General features: G+C 40.7%; 1 protein-coding gene across 3 annotated transcripts in view; it reads left to right on the plus strand.

The window, feature by feature from the left end:
* RAB3GAP1 (RAB3 GTPase activating protein catalytic subunit 1) overlaps window positions 1–14,976 on the plus strand; it is a 69,285-nt gene extending 54,309 nt beyond the window's left edge. For 2 of the 3 annotated variants that reach the window (XM_066346302.1, XM_066346304.1), the window contains 7 exons: window positions 1,423–1,650; window positions 7,749–7,845; window positions 7,942–8,045; window positions 8,181–8,296; window positions 9,917–10,019; window positions 12,894–12,914; window positions 13,687–14,976. In XM_066346302.1, the coding sequence (XP_066202399.1) occupies window positions 1,423–1,650; window positions 7,749–7,845; window positions 7,942–8,045; window positions 8,181–8,296; window positions 9,917–10,019; window positions 12,894–12,914; window positions 13,687–13,923 (906 nt within the window). In that variant the 3' untranslated portion in view covers window positions 13,924–14,976. The remainder of the gene's footprint in view (window positions 1–1,422; window positions 1,651–7,748; window positions 7,846–7,941; window positions 8,046–8,180; window positions 8,297–9,916; window positions 10,020–12,893; window positions 12,915–13,686) is intronic. The other variant, XM_066346303.1, reaches the window with a different exon arrangement.
* The last annotated feature ends 3,097 nt before the right edge of the window (window positions 14,977–18,073 follow it).

An 18,073-nucleotide genomic window follows, 5' to 3' on the forward strand; every position in this document is an offset into this window, starting at 1 on the left:
GTGTGTCTTATAGTCAGGTGTGTCTTATGGAATGAAAAATACAGTAAAAAAAAAAGATGTGTTGTTTTCAGACAAACAGTGCAGTGAATAAAGAAAAGTCAGTTCTCAGAGCATGTGTTAAATCAAAAAGGTTAGACAAGGGAATTGGCTTAGGAGATGTATGCACATAGTATGAGCCTGTGCAGCTGCTGTTTTTCACCCAACCTCTAGTAGCTGCCTTCATATTCATCTGTCCCTGTCCTTCTGCAGTGTCCTTGCAGAGGGAAGTACAGAATGAAATTCCAAAAAAGCTTTTCCCCATAGAAACATATTGTCCTGGATGGTAAGGTTCTATGTAATCAGCAAAACTGTGGTTTATTAGACTCTTTTGGACTAACTTTGATCCCTACAAATCTCTTATCAGAAAATAGTCTGTATTTGAAACAGGCTTTTTACACATCTGTCCCTACGTAGGAAATCATATATTTAAGGAAACATGTAGTCACTCTAAAATAGATACTGTTGCCTCTCCCTTTTTGACACAGGGATGACTTGCTTTAGGGCCCTTTGGGAGAGTCCCTGGAGCTTTGGATGAATTCTGATATGTACACGAGGTACCTACACTTTACCATTTCAGAAGGACAGGGCCGCTTCTTGAAGCATGCCTGGTGTACATGCCTGTAACAGTAGAACAAAGATAAGCCATGGCTGAAATGAGCCTGGTTCTTCTCCTAGTAGCTATTTGTTTAGCCTGCTATAGTAAGGGCAACCACAAGGAAGACTTCTGCTGTGAACTGTCTTTCTTTAACACAGTCTGTGGTATAGGAATTCAGTATTTTTTTTTTTAAGTTCGCTTCTCTCAAGGCCTATCTCTAATTTCCTAAGATGTTCTCAGGTGGGTGTGATGTAGCCTGGCTAATTTGCAGATTTTTGTGCATGAATCCTGAATCATGCAGTAGTCTTGATCCTTGTAGTTCACAGAAGTACTTGGCTGCCATGATGTCACAGCCCTTTGACGTTTATGTTGTCATTAGTTAAGGACCCTCTCTCACTCTTTATCCCCTCAGCGGGGAGTTTCTAAATTGATGGGGCTGCTAAGCTGGTAGCCAGTGAGCTCAAGGAGGAGGAATGGCAGTTTTGCTCTTCACATTTAAAACTAGCTGTGTCTGTTTTCATTTTGGTCTGAGGTTAATTTAAAAAGAAAGAAAATGACCTTATGCTTAACACTTCTTTGTTAATGTTTATATCACATACTATTTCAGACAATTAAATATAGTACTCATATAAAGAATATTATGTTGTGATAGAAAATATAACCAAACATTATATGTTTAATGTGTGTACACATATCCTTTGAATATTAGGGAAAATAGGATTTTGCAAACAGGTTTATTGGTAACTTGATTTTCATTTAATTCTGCTGGATTTTTTGCCTTATTTTAGGCAGCTAATCCAGGTTGTTTTTTGGAAGATTTTGTGAGGTGGTACTCACCCCGGGATTATATCGAAGAGGAAGTGATTGATGAAAAGGGTAACATGGTTCTGAAAGGAGAACTGAGTGCTCGAATGAAGATTCCAAGCAACATGTGGGTAGAAGCCTGGGAAACAGCGAAGCCGGTTCCCGCTAGAAGGCAAAGGAGACTGTTTGATGATACTCGGGAAGCAGAAAAGGTAACTGTGATATAAATCTCAGTCAGTGTAATGAGGGCTTTAGAAAACCTTAGGATTTAACATTGGCATCTTCATTCAGTAAACCTTTGACATCCTACTTTGTGACTTGCACTGTGATGAGGTAAGAAATACAAACTTCATCTTCAGTCACAGTCTACTGAGGTGGTTCTAATATTTTTAAAACACTATCAAAGACATGAGAGCTTTGGACACACTTGAGAAACAAAGCATTGAAATTTAATGAACCTATTATGTGTCTACTATTTATTTATTTTTATAATTTTTTTTTTTTTTATTTTAGAGAGGAGAGGGAGAGACAGAGAGAGAGAGAGAGAAGGGGGGAGGAGCTGGAAGCATCAACTCCCATATGTGCCTTGACCAGGCAAGCCCAGGGTTTCGAACCGGCGACCTCAGCATTTCCAGGTCGACGCTTTATCCACTGCACCACCACAGGTCAGGCTCTACTATTTATATTTAAGATTTTATTTATTTATTTTAAAAGATTTTATTTATTTATTTATTTATTTAGAGAGAGAGAAGAAGGGGGAGAGAGGAGCAGGAAGCATCAACTCCCATATGTGCCTTGATCAGGCAAGCCCAGGGTTTCAGACTGGCAACCGCAGCATTCCTGGTTGACGCTTTATCCACTGCGCCACCACAGGTCAGGCTATGTTTAAGATTTTAGAACTAGTTGCAGATAGGCCCAAAAATAAGACATGCATAGTTTACATGGAATGCTTACCACGGGACTATCTCATAGCATATATTAAAAGCCTTAAAAATGGTCATGTCGAAAAAATTCCATGCCATTAATAAGTAAATAAATCCATGCCTTGAGCATTACTAGGAGATAGAGATATGGTGACCTTTAAATGTAAGTGGAGAAACAAGCCAAATGCCAATGGAGTTCCCAGTGCTGCCAGCCAGGTATAGAAAGTGAGGACAGGGAGTTTTAAGAAGAGCTGAGGGATACAGAAGACTTGGATGGAGCAGAGTCTCCCCAGAGAGAGAGTCTTAACAGTACGTGTCAGATACTCAGTACAGGTAGAGCTTGGTAGTTCACAGCACTGGCCACAAAGAAGGGGCTTTAATGTAAGTAAGCAGGACTAAAAGTGAACACTCATACACACTGCCTTGGGAAGAACCAGATAAATAGAGAAAGAATGATACTCCTTAGAGGTAAAGCGATGTTGGGAAAAAAGGGGAAAATTAAGGATCTTGCAGAAATGAAAGAGGGACAAGACTTATCAACCTCCCTCATCCTCTGCCATCCATTAAAGAAATTGTGCAGAAAAGGGCGCTTTCAAATTGTGACATGACTAAGAATAGTAAAGAGCAGGCCACATCCTACAAAACTAAAAAACAAAATTCAGTTGGATCATTTAGCGAATGAAAACATTTCCCAAAAAATTGACCATGAAGCAGAAAACTGTTAACAGGACATAACACTCCATACTGAATCAGAGATCTTTAAACAAGCATGGGATATATGAAAAAATATGGTTAATCAAAAACACTAAAACCGCCTGACCAGGTGGTGGCGCAGTGGATAGAGCGTCGGACTGGGATGCGGAAGGACCCAGGTTCGAGACCCCAAGGTCGCCAGCTTGAGCGCAGGCTCATCTCACTTGAGCAAAAAGCTCACCAGCTTGGACCCAAGGACGCTGGCTCCAGCAAGGGGTTACTCGGTCTGCTGAGGGCCCGCGGTCAAGGCACATATGAGAAAGCAATCAGTGAACAACTAAGAAGTCGCAACGCGCAACGCAAAACTAATGATTGATGCTTCTCATCTCTCTCTCCGTTCCTGTCTGTCTGTCCCTGTCTATCTCTGCCTATGTAAAAAAAAAAAACAAAAAACACTAAAACCAAGAGCAGAAATGGACCCAAAAACCCTGCAAAGAAAAGAAATCACAGCTGGCTTAACTCAGGATAGAAATAGAAGAAAATGATAACCATATAAAAAATATAGACTAAATTATAAGGAGCCCAAGGAAGAATAGATTCATATTTAAATTTAATACAAGACATCAAGGGCCACACCAGGCAGTGGCGCAGTGGCTAGAGCATCAGGCTGGGATGCAGAGGACCCAGGTTCAAGACCCCAAGGTCGCCAGCTTGAGCGCAGGCTCATCTGGTTTGAGCAGAGCTCACCAGCTTGGACCCAAGGTCACTGGCTCAAGCAAGGGGTTACTCGGTCTGCTGTAGCCCCACAGTCAAGGCACATATGAGAAAGCAGTCAGTGAACAACTAAGGTGCCGCAACAAAGAATTGATGCTTCTCATCTCCCTTCCTGTCTGTCCCTATCTGTCCCTCTCTCGGACTCTCTCTCTGTCAAAAAAAAAAAAAATACACACACACACACACACACACACACACCAATATAGAATTACTTAAACATTAAATATTTTTTAAAAAATCCTCTGAATCTTCAAGCAAAAAGATGAAAATAACTAACAAGGGAAAAAGAATTAAGTGTCAGATTTCTCAAAAACAAAGTAATGTGGAGCAGCATTTTCAGGAAATGTAAGCAAAAAGTGTAAACCAAAGATTTGATATCCCACCAAGATGTCCAAGTAATACAGGCTCTAAAAACCAGTTTTTTTCTTAGTTTTTGCACACGTAATTCAGTACTCCTATGCCCTTTCTAAGAAATCAATTAGAGCTGCCCCATCCACAGGGACTTTCTGAAGTGTTAATGATCTATAGCTATTCTATCCAAAATGCTAGCCACTGGCCACATGTGGCTTCAGTGAGTACTTGACATGTAGCTAGTATATTATAGAAACTGGATTTTTAAATGACTGTGTGGCTGGTGGCTGTCCTATTTGACAACATAGTATAGGAAGGTGAACTTAACCAACAGAGATAACTGGGGAGACTTTGGCAAAGGGCCAGTGATAAGCATTTTATACATTTAATTATAGAGCTAAGACTAAAATTTGCTGGGGCCACTGTAGAAGAATATATAAAAATTATATGTTAGGACAAAATAGAAAATGTAACCAGAAAGGTTGGAATGAAAAAGGAGAGAGGAGGAAGAAAGTAGAATGAAATAATTAACTATTACATAGGAAATGGATGTTAATCACAGATACCATTTATAATTGTCAGATGAGACTGGCCAGGTGGTAGTGCAGTGGATAGAGCATCGGCCTGGAGGCTGAGGACCCAGGTTCAAAACCCCAAGGTCACTGGCTTGAGCGCAGGGTCGCCAGCTTGAGTGTGGGATCATAGACGTAAACTCATGGTCTCTGGCTTGAGCAAGGGTCACTGGCTCAGCTGGAGCCCCCCAGTCAAGGCACATAGAAAGCAATCTGAACAACTAAGGTGCCGCAACTGCAAGATGATGCTTCTCATCTCCCTCCCTGCCTGTCTTCTGTCCCTCTTTTAACCCTCTTTCTGTCTGTCTCTCGCTCACTAAAAAAAAAAAAAATTGTCGGATGAGATCATAAAACAGTTAAAGATAAAGGGAATTAAGGGCAGCACAAAAGGTATTAATGGAAGGATATCTACTAGAATGAAAATATAAACTTTCTTTAGTACCAACAGAAAATTTCTTAAAAAGCAAAGAACACACACACCAAATAGAGAAATACACATAATAAAGATCACATCATACACAGAATAATTATAAGATTGTCGTGTAAAACGTAACTCTGCTATATGAGACTCAGTGATTTGAAAAAAGCTGCAAGTAAATGATGGATAAAGATTATCAGGTAAATAAAAGCAATAAGAAAGCAGGAAGTATGATCCTGATACCAAACAAAGCAGAATTAAAACAAAAGCATTTAAGAAGGTAAGTGGGAGTACAATAGGGTTTCCCCCATTAGGATACTGGGTTTTAAGGTTGAGGTTTAGATTTTTAGGATGAGATAATCCCAGTACTACATGTTTTCAATGCAGAATGTCTGGAGGAAATTTTCCCAAATCTTTTTTATGAAGTAACTAAAACATTAGTACCTAAACCTAGTAAAGATTGCATTTTTTAAAAGTTACAGACCACTGAGGTCAGCGGTTCAAAACCTTGGGCTTGCCCGGTCAAGGCACATATGAGAGTTGATGCTTCCTGCTCCTCCCCCCCTTCTCGCTCTCTCTCCTCTAAAATAAAAAAAAATTAAAAAAAAAAATAAAATTAAAAGCTACAGACCAGTAATACATAAGAAATAGAATTTTTTATAGCTAAAAGTGGTATTTTACAACGAGGCTTTAACAGTTGTTAATGTTTATACACTAGATAACAGAGTAACCATCTATGTAAAGAAAAAACAATTTGAATTACACTAATAACAGAGGACTTTAACATAATACTCTGTCAGGTAGACAAAGCTAAGGAAAGATCTAAACAAGATAATATGGTTGATCTTTTTAGATATGTGTCAAACACTACATCTTGGTAATAGAGCTTATTCCTTTTTGTAAGGCACATAGGACATTCACAAAAGCTGATACTATATTAGGACACAAAGAAAAATCAGTAGGTTTCATAATGGAAATACAATCAATACTCTGGCCTTTGCAGTAAACTAGAAATTAAAAATGAATCAAAATGCCAAAATCCAGGCCTTCCACCTAGAAATTTAAAAACTTTGTGTTAAATAATGCTTGAGTGAAAGGGGAAATACAAAGAGAAATTATAGAATTTCTGAAAAATAATGATAATGAGCACTACATATCAGAACGTATAAGGATATATTTTATTTATTTATTTTTATTTTTTATTTTTGTATTTTTCTGAAGCTGGAAACGGGGAGAGACAGTCAGACAGACTCCCGCATGCGCCCGACCGGGATCCACCCGGCACGCCCACCAGGGGGCGACGCTCTGCCCCTTCGGGTGTCGCTCTGTTGCGACCAGAGCCACTCTAGCGCCTGGGGCAGAGGCCAAGGAGCCATCCCCAGCGCCTGGGCCATCTTTGCTCCAATGGAGCCTCGGCTGCAGGAGGGGAAGAGAGAGACAGAGAGGAAGGAGGGGGAGGGGTGGAGAAGCAGATGGGCGCTTCTCCTGTGTGCCCTGGCCGGGAATCGAACCCAGGACTTCTGCACGCCAGGCCAACGCTCTACCACTGAGCCAACCGACCAGGGCTAAGGATATATTTTAAAAGAGATCCAAGAAAAGTCCATGGGCTGAAATACCTACATCAAGGAAACAAACAAAAAGAATGGAAGCAACCCAACTGCCCATTAATAGATGAATGAATAAAGAAGATGTGGTACATGTTGTAGAGTGGAATAGCAGTCTAAATAAAAAGAATGAAATCTACCATTTGGGACAATGTGGGTAGACCTAGAAGGTATTATGCTAAGTGAAGTAAGCCACAGAGAAAGACAAATACTTTGATTTCAGTTATATATGGAATCTAAAGAACAAAATAAATGGAACAAACCAGAAACAGACAGCAGACTTATGGTTGTCAGATAGGAGGGGGTATTGGGGAGCTGGGGGAAGAAGGTGAAGAGATTGAGAAGTGTAAGTAGGGCCCTGATTGGTTAGAGCATCATCTTGAAGTGCAGAGGTTGCCGCTTCGAATTCTGCTCAGGGCACATACAGGAAGAGATTGATGTTCCTGTCTCTACCTTCCTCTTTCTTTAAAATTAATAAATAAAAATTTAAAAATAAAAGAGAAGTATAAGTGAGTAGTCACAAAATGGTCACCCGGATGTAAAGTACAACAAAGGGAATATAGTCAATAATTTAATAACTATGGTGCCAGGTGGGCACTAGAAGTATCAGTGGGAATCACTTTGGAGCAGCAGTTTTCAACTGGTGTGCTGCAAGAATTTTTAAAACCTGCAATACCTGCCTCTTTAGTCAGGGACACTGACCTCTTTACCCTTAGATTGTCAGATAAAAAGGGACGGCACCCTGCACAGCAATAGTTGTCTGATGTGAATGAATCAAAATTATACCTTTTTTTTTTTGTCAAATCAGTAGAAAAATTTAATGTATTTTTGGTGTGCCTGAGAATTTTAGTAATTAGTTTGTATCCCATGAGATGAAAAAACATTAAACCGCTGGTCCAGAGGATTCTTTGCTGTCATAAAGGGCTGTTTTATTCGTTGACAAGGGCATTGATCATGTATGTACCTGTGCCTCAGGTGCTGCACTACCTGGCAGTACAGAAGCCTGCAGACCTTGCTCGGCACCTCTTACCTTGTGTCATCCATGCAGCCGTGCTCAAGGTAAAGGAAGAAGGTAAATGTCTGTTTCATTAGTAATTAGTTCATTAACAAAATGAAAGTGTATTTTGTCTAACTTGTTTAATGATGGTTTTGATCTTTTTAAAAATAGAAAGTCTGGAAAACATTTCTTCAGTTAAGAAGATTATAAAGCAGATAATATCCCATTCCAGTAAAGTTTTGCACTTTCCCAATCCAGAAGACAAGAAATTAGAAGTAAGTTTGAGGTAGTGTCAGGATCTTGCCAAGTGTTCTTCTCAGTTGGTAATAATTACTTTCAAGATACATTTTTAAAGGGCTTTGCTTTTTCTGCTGTTTTCCAATGTGTGACTTCCCATTCTCTACTGTTAGGAAATCATCCATCAGATTACTAATGTGGAAGCCCTAATTGCTAGAGCTCGCTCACTGAAAGCCAAGTTTGGAATTGACAAATGTGAACAAGAGGAGGAAAAGGAAGATCTTGAAAGGTAATTGCTATCTGGCTCATTTTGTCTGCAGTAGGAAAAGCCACCACTCTCTTTAGAAAATTTTAATGAAATATTTAGATTCTTTTGTGCTTGCTCCTATATTATTTGTCACAAGCATTAGCTAGAGACAAAGAAATACTTAATTATCGTAGTACTTGACCTGTGCTGTATTTCTGGGTGTTGCTAGGTGTCTCCATTCCCCCGTGTTTAGAAGCACGTCTATCAGATCTCTTTCTGGCAGTGTCCCTGTTGCTCAGGAGATGTGGTGCCTCAGCTGCCTGAGAAGTTATTTATGCTGTGTTACCTGAAGTGCTCAGAGCTTGCTTTTAACTCTTGCTGTTCTTTAACCAGTCTGAAGTGTTCTGCCACATTTTTTTCTGTTCAATATTCATTTAATTTTTAAAAAGATTTATGACAGCAAAGGCGTAGTTGCTGTGCACCTTGCGAATATGTTTTGAAATTGACCAGGATGAGGCAAATGACCGGGACAGTTTTTCCCTCCGGAGGCAGCACCATTACCAGAGCAGTCTTTCCGTGTGACCCCCGTCTAGTTTTGCCCATGGAACTTGAAAGGACAGTGGCGCCTGACCTGTGGTGGCGCAGTGGGTAAAGCATCGACCTGGAATGCTGAGGTCGCTGGTTCGAAACCCCTGGCTTGCCTGGTCAAGGCACATGTGGGAGTTGATGCTTTCTGCTTCTCCCCCCTTCTCTCTCTCTGCCTCTCTCTCTCTCTCTCCCTGTGTACCTTCTCTCTACAATGAATAAATAAAATCTAAAAAAAAAATTTTTTTTTAAAAAAAAAAAAAAAGGACAGTGGTGTTTTCATGTGTTATAAAGGGTTTTCAAATGAGCAGCTTCAGTAGCTGGAATTCGTTGTACCGTTAGCATGTTCATCAACCTTTCCACAAGGAATGGCATTATTGATGTTAAGTAATCAATATTATATGACAAGGCATTGATTGCTATAGCTTTTAGCAAGTTTTTGTTTGAACTTTATGTCTTTTGTTGTGTGAAATTTTCTCCCAGCTTTCCTTGCTCTTTTAAAAAGCCTTTTTTTAAATGAGAAAAGCAAGCTCTGATCGTGCGAATTGTTTCTTAAAAGAGCAGTCTGCGTCAGTGAGCAGGTGCCCGCTGGGGACTCCGCCTTTGATTCTGTCAGCTCCACTCCAGTGATCTGGGAGGGAGTTGGAAGTATGGTATTTCCAGCACAAAATGGCACAGTTTGCAATTGATACTTTGTCCAGTAAAACATATATTTTGTGCACATGGTCACATACGTGTACACACACACCTCAAAAGAATAAAAACAGGAAATCTGGGTCATTGCTTTGCTGTATCGATGAAACTTGGTTTTTGTTGTCCATAAATATTTTTTTGAGCTTTGACTGAGTATTTCTTCTTACACTTTGACAAAGATGGGCTTTTCACCAATTTTATGAAAGCAGTTGAAAGGTCGCAGTAAGATTGTCAATTGAGTTGATTTTAATTCCAAATATCAATTTATTTTGTTATAGAATTCCAACTCCAGTCATGGTAGTTTAGCCAGTATCAATTTGAGGGTGCGTTCACAAAATTTATCTGGGAGGACTGATGTAATTAATGTGCTACTTTCTCCCCTAGGTTTGTGAGCTGCCTTTTGGAGCAGCCTGAGGTGCTAGTTGTTGGTGCAGGAAGAGGACATGCTGGCAGAATCATTCAGAAGCTGTTTGTGAATGCTCAGAGGGTAAGATTCTCTGTGGAGTGTACCACGATTTCTCCAGCCCCTGCTCAGTAGGGCACTGTTTTGGTTCCTACACATGGCTGCTTAGACAGCTGCTAGCTGAGTGTAAGTCTGGGCATTGGGTTCAAACACTGAAGAAACAGTGACTCTCAACAGTGACTTCTGAGTTTTTCAAATCCTCTTGCTTTCGTACTTGTTTAAGTAAATGGTAAGTATACGTTAGAATCTTAAGTTTCAGAAGTTAGAAGGACCTGAAATCCAGTTTTATAGAATCTGATAGGGACTCAGTTAACAATGGCCATTGTGCTGTGGCAAAAATGTTTATTTTCAAATTAGAGTAGATCTCAGTTTTACCATTTAAACTCCATGTCTAGCAATGGTTTTGCAACTTACTTATGAAGTTAGTAAATTATAATGGTGAAGATATCTAACTTTAGATGTTTCCTAAGAAGGGAGAGCAATATTTCAGATTTTTAAGACTGTGGACACTTAGGCTTCAATGCGGAAAGAAACCCTAATTTGAAAAATTATCTTAATCACCCTGGCCCGTTGGCTCAGCAGTAGAGCATCAGCCCGGCGTGTGAAAGTCCCAGGTTCGATTCCCAGCCAGGGCACAAGAGAGAAGCGACCATCTGCTTCTCCACCCTTCCCCCTCTCCTTTCTCTCTTTATCTCTCTCTTCCCCTCCCGCAGCCAAGGCTCCATTGGAGCAAAGTTGGCCCGGTGCTGAGGACGGCTCCATGGCCTCTGCCTCAGGCGCTAAAAAAATTATTCAATTTGCAACAGAGCAACGCCCCAGATGGGCAGAGCATCGCCCCCTGGTGGGCATGCTGGGCAGATCCCGGTTGGGCGCATGTGGGAGTCTGTCTGACCCCCCCAAAAAAAATAATTCATCATTACTTCTCCTTACGAAAGTAAAGGTTTAACAGGCATATAATACCTCTATAATACCTCTAACATTCTAAAGCTACCAAACTCTGGATTTTTATGAAGGTGATAGTAGTTATACTTCCTACCGATACTCTGCACTGCTCTGTTCCCTGGGAGGAAGTGCTGGTGTCTCACAGACACTCCCTGGTCGGGGCTCAGTAAGAGGAAAGATGCTTACAGACACTGAGCTGCACTGAATACAGGGTGCCCGTACCTGACTGCTGACATTGGAGTGACCCAGTTGTGAAGGTGTAATTCTCAGAATCAAATGAGAAAAGAAATTTAACGGGCTTACACATGGAGTAGATGCTTCATGATCCCCTTTGAGTTGATCTGGAGACCATCTATTTACGACTCAAAGTCATAGCCAAGTACACTGACCTGAATGTTTAAAAGGAACTAAAGCCTGAGGTTATTTATGGGTAGATCTTTAAATTTAAATTTTTCAAGTTAAAAACTATGTTTCTTATAAATTAGAGTTCTAGAAAGCAATAGATAGTTACTTTGATTTATATTGTTTTTGTCTCTGACATGAAACAAAGAACCAGGGTTGCTTTGACATCCCATCCCACAGTGTCTGCACTGGCTTACCCACCAAAAGCTCCCAGCACATTTCTTTGTTGTCACCGGTATGCACTTTCCTCATATTGCAGAAGCTTGTCTCTTTCCTCAGTTTTTAACATTTGTGTGTTAAGAGCATTGAAAATCTAAAATATTTCTATATTTAATGCTGAGAGTATTACTTGTTTTGAATAGTTAATAAGCAGAATTATTTTTCTCAGAATGGAAATAGCCTTTTCTCCCTAGACTGCAAGTAAAGACTTATTGTAAAAATTAGACTACAGAAAATTATAAAGAAAATATTTTATCATATTAAAAATGAATTATATTAGTCTCACTACCCACTGATGATCACTGTCAGCATTTAACATGTAGCATATATAAATATATGTATATTTTACAAAAATGGGATTGTATTATATAATTTATTTTGTTATTCACTCAATTGGTTTTCACTCAGTATTATCTTTTACATTAATAAGAGTGTATCATCTTTTCAGTGGCCTCATTGTATACCCAATCTAAAATTGTACATTTATCCCACATTATATATTTTAAAAGATTTCAAACTCTCACACCTTGTGAATGTTTTTAGGGAATCGGCATGCTGTAGTCCACATAACAAGCACTTGGTTGGTACATTTTAAACTCAGTCATTTGGCTGATGTAAACCATTCAAGTTTCTTCATGTAACTTTTGTTTTCATAACCAACTGATACTATAACATTTTTACTAATATAAGCATATAGTAATTTTACATATTTAGAATTTTTAAAAATCATTTTAAACTTTATAAATGGAATTCAGCAAATAAATCACTGATTGGATTTTGCTTCAGTCTTGCTAACTTGAATAACTCTTAAGACACCTATTCTTAAATCCATTTGGGGCCTGACCTGTGGTGGCGCAGTGGATAAAGCGTCGACCTGGAAATGCTGAGGTCGCCGGTTCAAAACCCTGGGCTTGCCTGGTCAAGGCACAAATGGGAGTTGATGCTTCCAGCTCCTCCCCCCTTCTCTCTCTCTCTTTCTCTCTCTCTCTCCTCTCTAAAAATGAATTTTAAAAAATCCATTTGGATTATCTATTTTTCAAGCCATGAGCAATTTTTTTTAGCATTTTAATTTTTCAATAAAAGCTAGATTTTTGTTAAACCATTTTCCCATTAAATGACACTACTGTTGAGTCATCAGATGCATGCGGAGTGGGTCAGCACAGTTTGAGAACTAGACGTGTTGTATGTGGTGTACATTTGTCCTGATAACTTTTGATAGAATCATGTTCTAAATTAGTGCATGCTGTCTGAAATAATCTTGAAAGTTCTTGTCTAGCTCTTTTTAAAACCATCTTGCTTGTTTCATCCCTCTTTCTTTTCTCACCCTTTCTCAAGCTGACTGAATCTTCTGACGAGGTAACAATATAGCCCTTGTCCTTCACGGTTCCTTGTTCCTTCCCCTCCCTCTAACTTTATAAAGTAATTAAGACTAACCACCTTATTAATGGTTTGGATTTGATATACCTTTCTTGCTGATGTTTACATAACATCATTTCATATTTCCATTGCGAAAACAATTATTTTTTTCCAAGCACTGATATTCTGAAAGAAATATAGTGATCAGAGTTACAATGAAAACTGTAATTGAATATGTATTTTATGCAATTTTAATGAAAAAATAGATGCCTTTGCCATTGAGAACTTATCTTTGTGGCCATTGCTACATTAACATGGACCTCACTACTAACTCACAATAGCTGCCCAACAAAACCAATGTTTCCAGTTTTAGTTCAGCCAGTGAACCTTAAAAAGAATTGGAAAATGGATAAAAACCATCCTTCTAGATTCTGGAGAGAACCAGCTCCTCACTGGCCGGAGGCCTCAGACGTGGTCTCGGTCATTGCTAGACCTAGAAGACAAATGGAGCAGCACCTTCTCCCTCGTCATCAGCTGTCTGAACGGGGCCCGTTTCCGGGCACATTGCCCGCAAGCATCTCCATTTGTTTGTGGTCTCTGGCTGCTCATGCCATGTTTCAACCTTCTTATATTTTCTGCGTTTGTATTTTTGAGTAATCATAACATAGTTAACAGCATTACTGAATAATGTAGAACATTTTTGTGTATTTTTTCATGTATACCCATCAGCCCTTCATAATCTAAGTTTAGCCTCAACTTGGTTCTATTCAAGGCTGCAGCCATGGCTCCGCCAGAGGAGGAACTGAAGAGAATGGGTTCCCCAGAAGAGAGAAGGCCGAACTCGGTGTCAGACTTCCCGCCCCCTGCGGGTCGGGAGCTCATTCTCCGCACCACTGTGCCGCGGCCCGCCCCCTACTCCCGAGCTCTGCCTCAGCGCATGTACAGTGTTCTCACCAAAGAGGATTTCAGACTGGCGGGTGCCTTTTCATCAGATACCTCCTTCTTCTGATTCTGCTCGAGCTGCCCGTGTGGCTTCAGAGACAGTGTTGATCCTTCTGTGGGAAGGAGGTTTTGCCAGGCAGGAGCTGGAGACTCCGTGAGGGGGGCCTGTCTAGTTGAATGATCAAGCATCATACCAGCATCTGAAAGACTTTCCGTTGCCAAGAACGAACTGTGTTGTAGCTTGTGAGGTCAGAAGTAATGGGCTTGAGCTGTTGAAAGATTTCTTCCTGAAAGAGATGGCCCTTATTTGAGGTGGGCTTGGGGACCAAAACAGCAGGAGCTCTCTGTGCGTGCTCTGCGAGATTGTGTCCATTTCTTTTCTGTGATACCCCTTAAGCTATTGCCTTGCATTTAGAGACTATGTAAACACTTATTTTATTAGTATCAAGTATGCAAAATAGAGTATTATCTCAGATTCTGGATATTTTGGACATAGATTCTATTCCCAGAATCTGTGTTTTTAAAATATTAAATGGCATTCTGTTTATTCAATCACCTGGTGGCCATCTTTATTGTACTAATTAAATTTGATGAACATTTTGAATATTCTAGGAGAAAGCTTAGAGTTTCACATAGCTTATATGGTTTTCCATGCAGTTGTGACCTAAGCATATTCCTTCTGATAAGACTATATTAAATGTCACTACAAATTAATTTGACACTCATCTTGTAAGTTTGTTTCTCTTACTTGTTTTGGGTGACAACTGAAAAGAACCAACCTGCAAATTGCTGTACAGTGTGCATTCCTTGTGTGGCTGCTGGCAGGCAGCCTTGCTGCGTTCAGAGTTTCATGCAATTCGTGTGATTTGCTGTATGTGCTAAGGTAGTGAACGAAGATTATTTCAGTGAACTAGTGTGCTTTTGTATTTTAGTTAAAATGAAAATAATTGATGGGGATGTTAGTAGCACTTAGCATAAGGATAACAGCAACATATGTCTAGTTATCTGATGATCAAGTTTTATTAAGTCTGTGTTGCTATGTGGTCTTTGTTCAATAATCTTAAATCTATTTTTAAGCCTAAAATTCTCACTTTAATCCAAAATAAAAAATGGTTATACCAAAGCATAGACCTTGCTATGAAATTTTGAAGAATTAATAGATCTGTATAAGCCTGTTATATTATTTTGGTAAAAAAAAAAGTGTGTGTGGGAGGGAGGGAGGGAGGGAGGGAGGGAGGGAGGGGGGAGGGCGGGGTGGGGAGGCCTGGCTCATCACTGCCCACCGGCACAGGGCTCTTCTCCGAGATGCTGGGACTCCATTGCTGGCAAACCCGCAGACGCTGCTTTCTAATGAGGAAGTTAATCACAAAGAAACATTTTACAAAGAGAGGATGGGCTCTATAAAGGCCATTGTGAACCTAATAAAGGAAAGTGCTGCTTTATCTGGCTGACTTTCTCTTTTTTTCTCCCTCTGGTGTTTTATTCCTCATTTGTTTTATTCTTCGTTCAGTTAATCTTATGCGACCTCAGACCTTCCTAAATATATTCGCACCCTGCTTAGTCTTGAATAGGTCTCAGGAGTACTCCTTGTGCCTTTTTTAATGGAAATTACCCCATTTTACTTTTATCATAGTCAATGTGTTTATTTCACAGATATTTTTAAGAACCACTTCACATCAGGTACTGTACTAGGCAGTGAAAATAAACCAGAACTCCCTCCCTCCCTCAGTGACCTCTCTTCCCTCAGGTGAGGAGGACTGATACTGCACTGCCATAAAATGAAGAGACCATCTACCACGTGTATGAAGGTGAGGTCCAGCCTGTGTCATATGAATGTATTCACTCATTGGCGTAGAGAGGAATACATGCAATAATAGTGAATATAAGGTTTTACAGGAGAGGTTTTCCACTCAGGCTTTAGGGATCCGCAAAGTCTTTCTGGAGGTGATTTCTAGATTGAGACTAGAAGATTATTAAGCTGCCAAGGAGGTGGGAAAGTGTGGTAAATTGCTTGCGAAGAAGAACTACAGTAATTCCCGCACCCCTATATGTTTTCCCCTAGTTTACTGTGATTGTACCACTGCTCCCATGGAGTTCTTTTTCCACCCCTTGCATCTGGACCTAGCCTTCTCTTTCTTTGATGAGTGGAGTATTAGGAAGTGTGAGTCAGGCAGAGGCTTGGGAAGAACTGGCACCTGGGAGCTTCCCTTCTCTCCCTGATGATATGCTGAGACATGCCAACAACCTGCTGAAGGAAGAAACAGTAGGGGAAGGTTGTTATGCAGAAAAAGTAACATACAGGAGGACACAGGAAGAGTGTTACAAGTAAGGCAAGACGGAATGGGCCAAAACTCAGAATCAAAAGAGAATATATCTTTGAAGAATAGCCAACATTTCAGTTCAACTGCAGAGTGGAATCCAGAGGAGAAAGAGACAAGAAGCGAAGATGACAAGGTAAACTGAGTTGAGATCAAGAAGTTCTGTGTGAGCCACAGTCAGAAGTTTGGGCTTTATCTTAAGGGCAGTGATGAGTCAAGGGTATTAAGCAAGGTGGGTGTGACAGGATCAGTTTTAGATGATAATATAGCGGGACAAATGGACTAGAGCAGGGGTCCCCAAACTACGGCCCACGGGCCACATGCGGCCCCCTGAGGCCATTTATCCGGCCCCCGCTGCACTTTCGGAAGGGGCACCTCTCATTGGTGGTCAATGAAAGGAGCACATTGACCATCTCATTAGCCAAAAGTAGGCCCATAGTTCCCATTGAAATACTGGTCAGTTTCTTGATTTAAATTTACTTGTTTTTTATTTTAAATATTGTATTTGTTCCCGTTTTGTTTTTTTACTTTAAAATAAGATATGTGCAGTGTGCATAGGGATTTGTTCATAGTATTTTTTATAGTCTGGCCCTCCAACGGTCTGAGGGACAGTGAACTGGCCCCCTGTGTAAAAAGTTTGGGGACCCCTGGACTAGAGTGTAGGAAGGTGTATATCAACAGTGTTTCTTTTTTCCTATTTTGTACTTTGTAATATGCTGCAAAGAGCCTGACAAGTGCTTCCAGAACCAACGTGAAATGTCCTCATTCTGGGGCCATCCCATCCTTATATGTTTCTATGTTGCCATGATAAGTCACATTTTTCTACAAGCTGTAACTTTTTAATTCCAGTAAGCATTTATATTTATTTTCTAATTCATTAGTATAATAAATACTCATTGAGTACCAACTCTGCTAGGTTCTATTCTGGAAAATGAGGGTACTACAGTGAACAGGATAAGAGACCATCATGGAGATTGGAGTAAAGGACACCGAGTCTAAGGAAAAAGTGCTTTTTACACAAGTGATAAGGAAAGGCATGAAAGGTGGTGACATTGGAACAGAGACTTGCGTGAAGTAAGGGAGACCCATTGAGTGTCTAAAAGTCATTACATACGGAAGCTACCAAATGAAGCCCCTAGATGGGAGCCATTGGATTGACGAGGCACAGAGGAAAGGCCACAGTGATCAGACAAGACTGAGAGACAGAAAAGAAATGAAGGCAGGAAAGGTGGACAGATGGGCAGGGACCAGATGACACAAAGCATTAGGAGTTCGTTCTCTATATTGAAAGGTCAAGCCAATAAAGAAGTCGGGACAGGGCACTGTCATGACCAGACACACAAAACGGTCCCTGACCGGCGTGTGGAGAGCGTACGGTAGAGGAGGGGTGGACGTGGGAAGAGGAGGAGGGTTGCCGGAGGAGCCACAGAGGTAGAGGGGGGAATAGAGCATGACTTTCTCGAAGCCAAGAAAACCAAGTAGTTGAAGAAGGTGGGAGTTGGTCAACTGTCCCAAAAGCCATTAAGATCTTGTCAAGTAAGAAGAAGGAGGAGTAAGAACTGCTGTCGCACACCTGTGCACGCAGAGTAACAAATGCACTGAGCGGGGATAGAACCGGTGCTGGGAAAGAACAGAATGCCCGGAGGGAGTGTTGGTACCCCAGCCCCGGGAGCGCACTGAAACTTCTGCCCCAGGCAGAAGGGCTCCGTGCTGCGCACTGTTGTTTGTCAGGACCTGAGGAGCAGGGGCGGGGCGGGAGGGTAGGGTCCCCGGAAGGGCAAGAGCACGAAGCCATCGTCTGGTTGTTTTCAAGCCAACAGTAACCCTATACCTGCTCACTCTGGCTGCCAGCTTCTTTCTTCTGGGAAGTCAGGATAAAGGACCACGCCTGGCACTCAT

This window comes from Saccopteryx leptura, chromosome 7 (genome assembly GCF_036850995.1).
Source record: "Saccopteryx leptura isolate mSacLep1 chromosome 7, mSacLep1_pri_phased_curated, whole genome shotgun sequence".
NCBI classification, from domain to species: domain Eukaryota; kingdom Metazoa; phylum Chordata; class Mammalia; order Chiroptera; family Emballonuridae; genus Saccopteryx; species Saccopteryx leptura.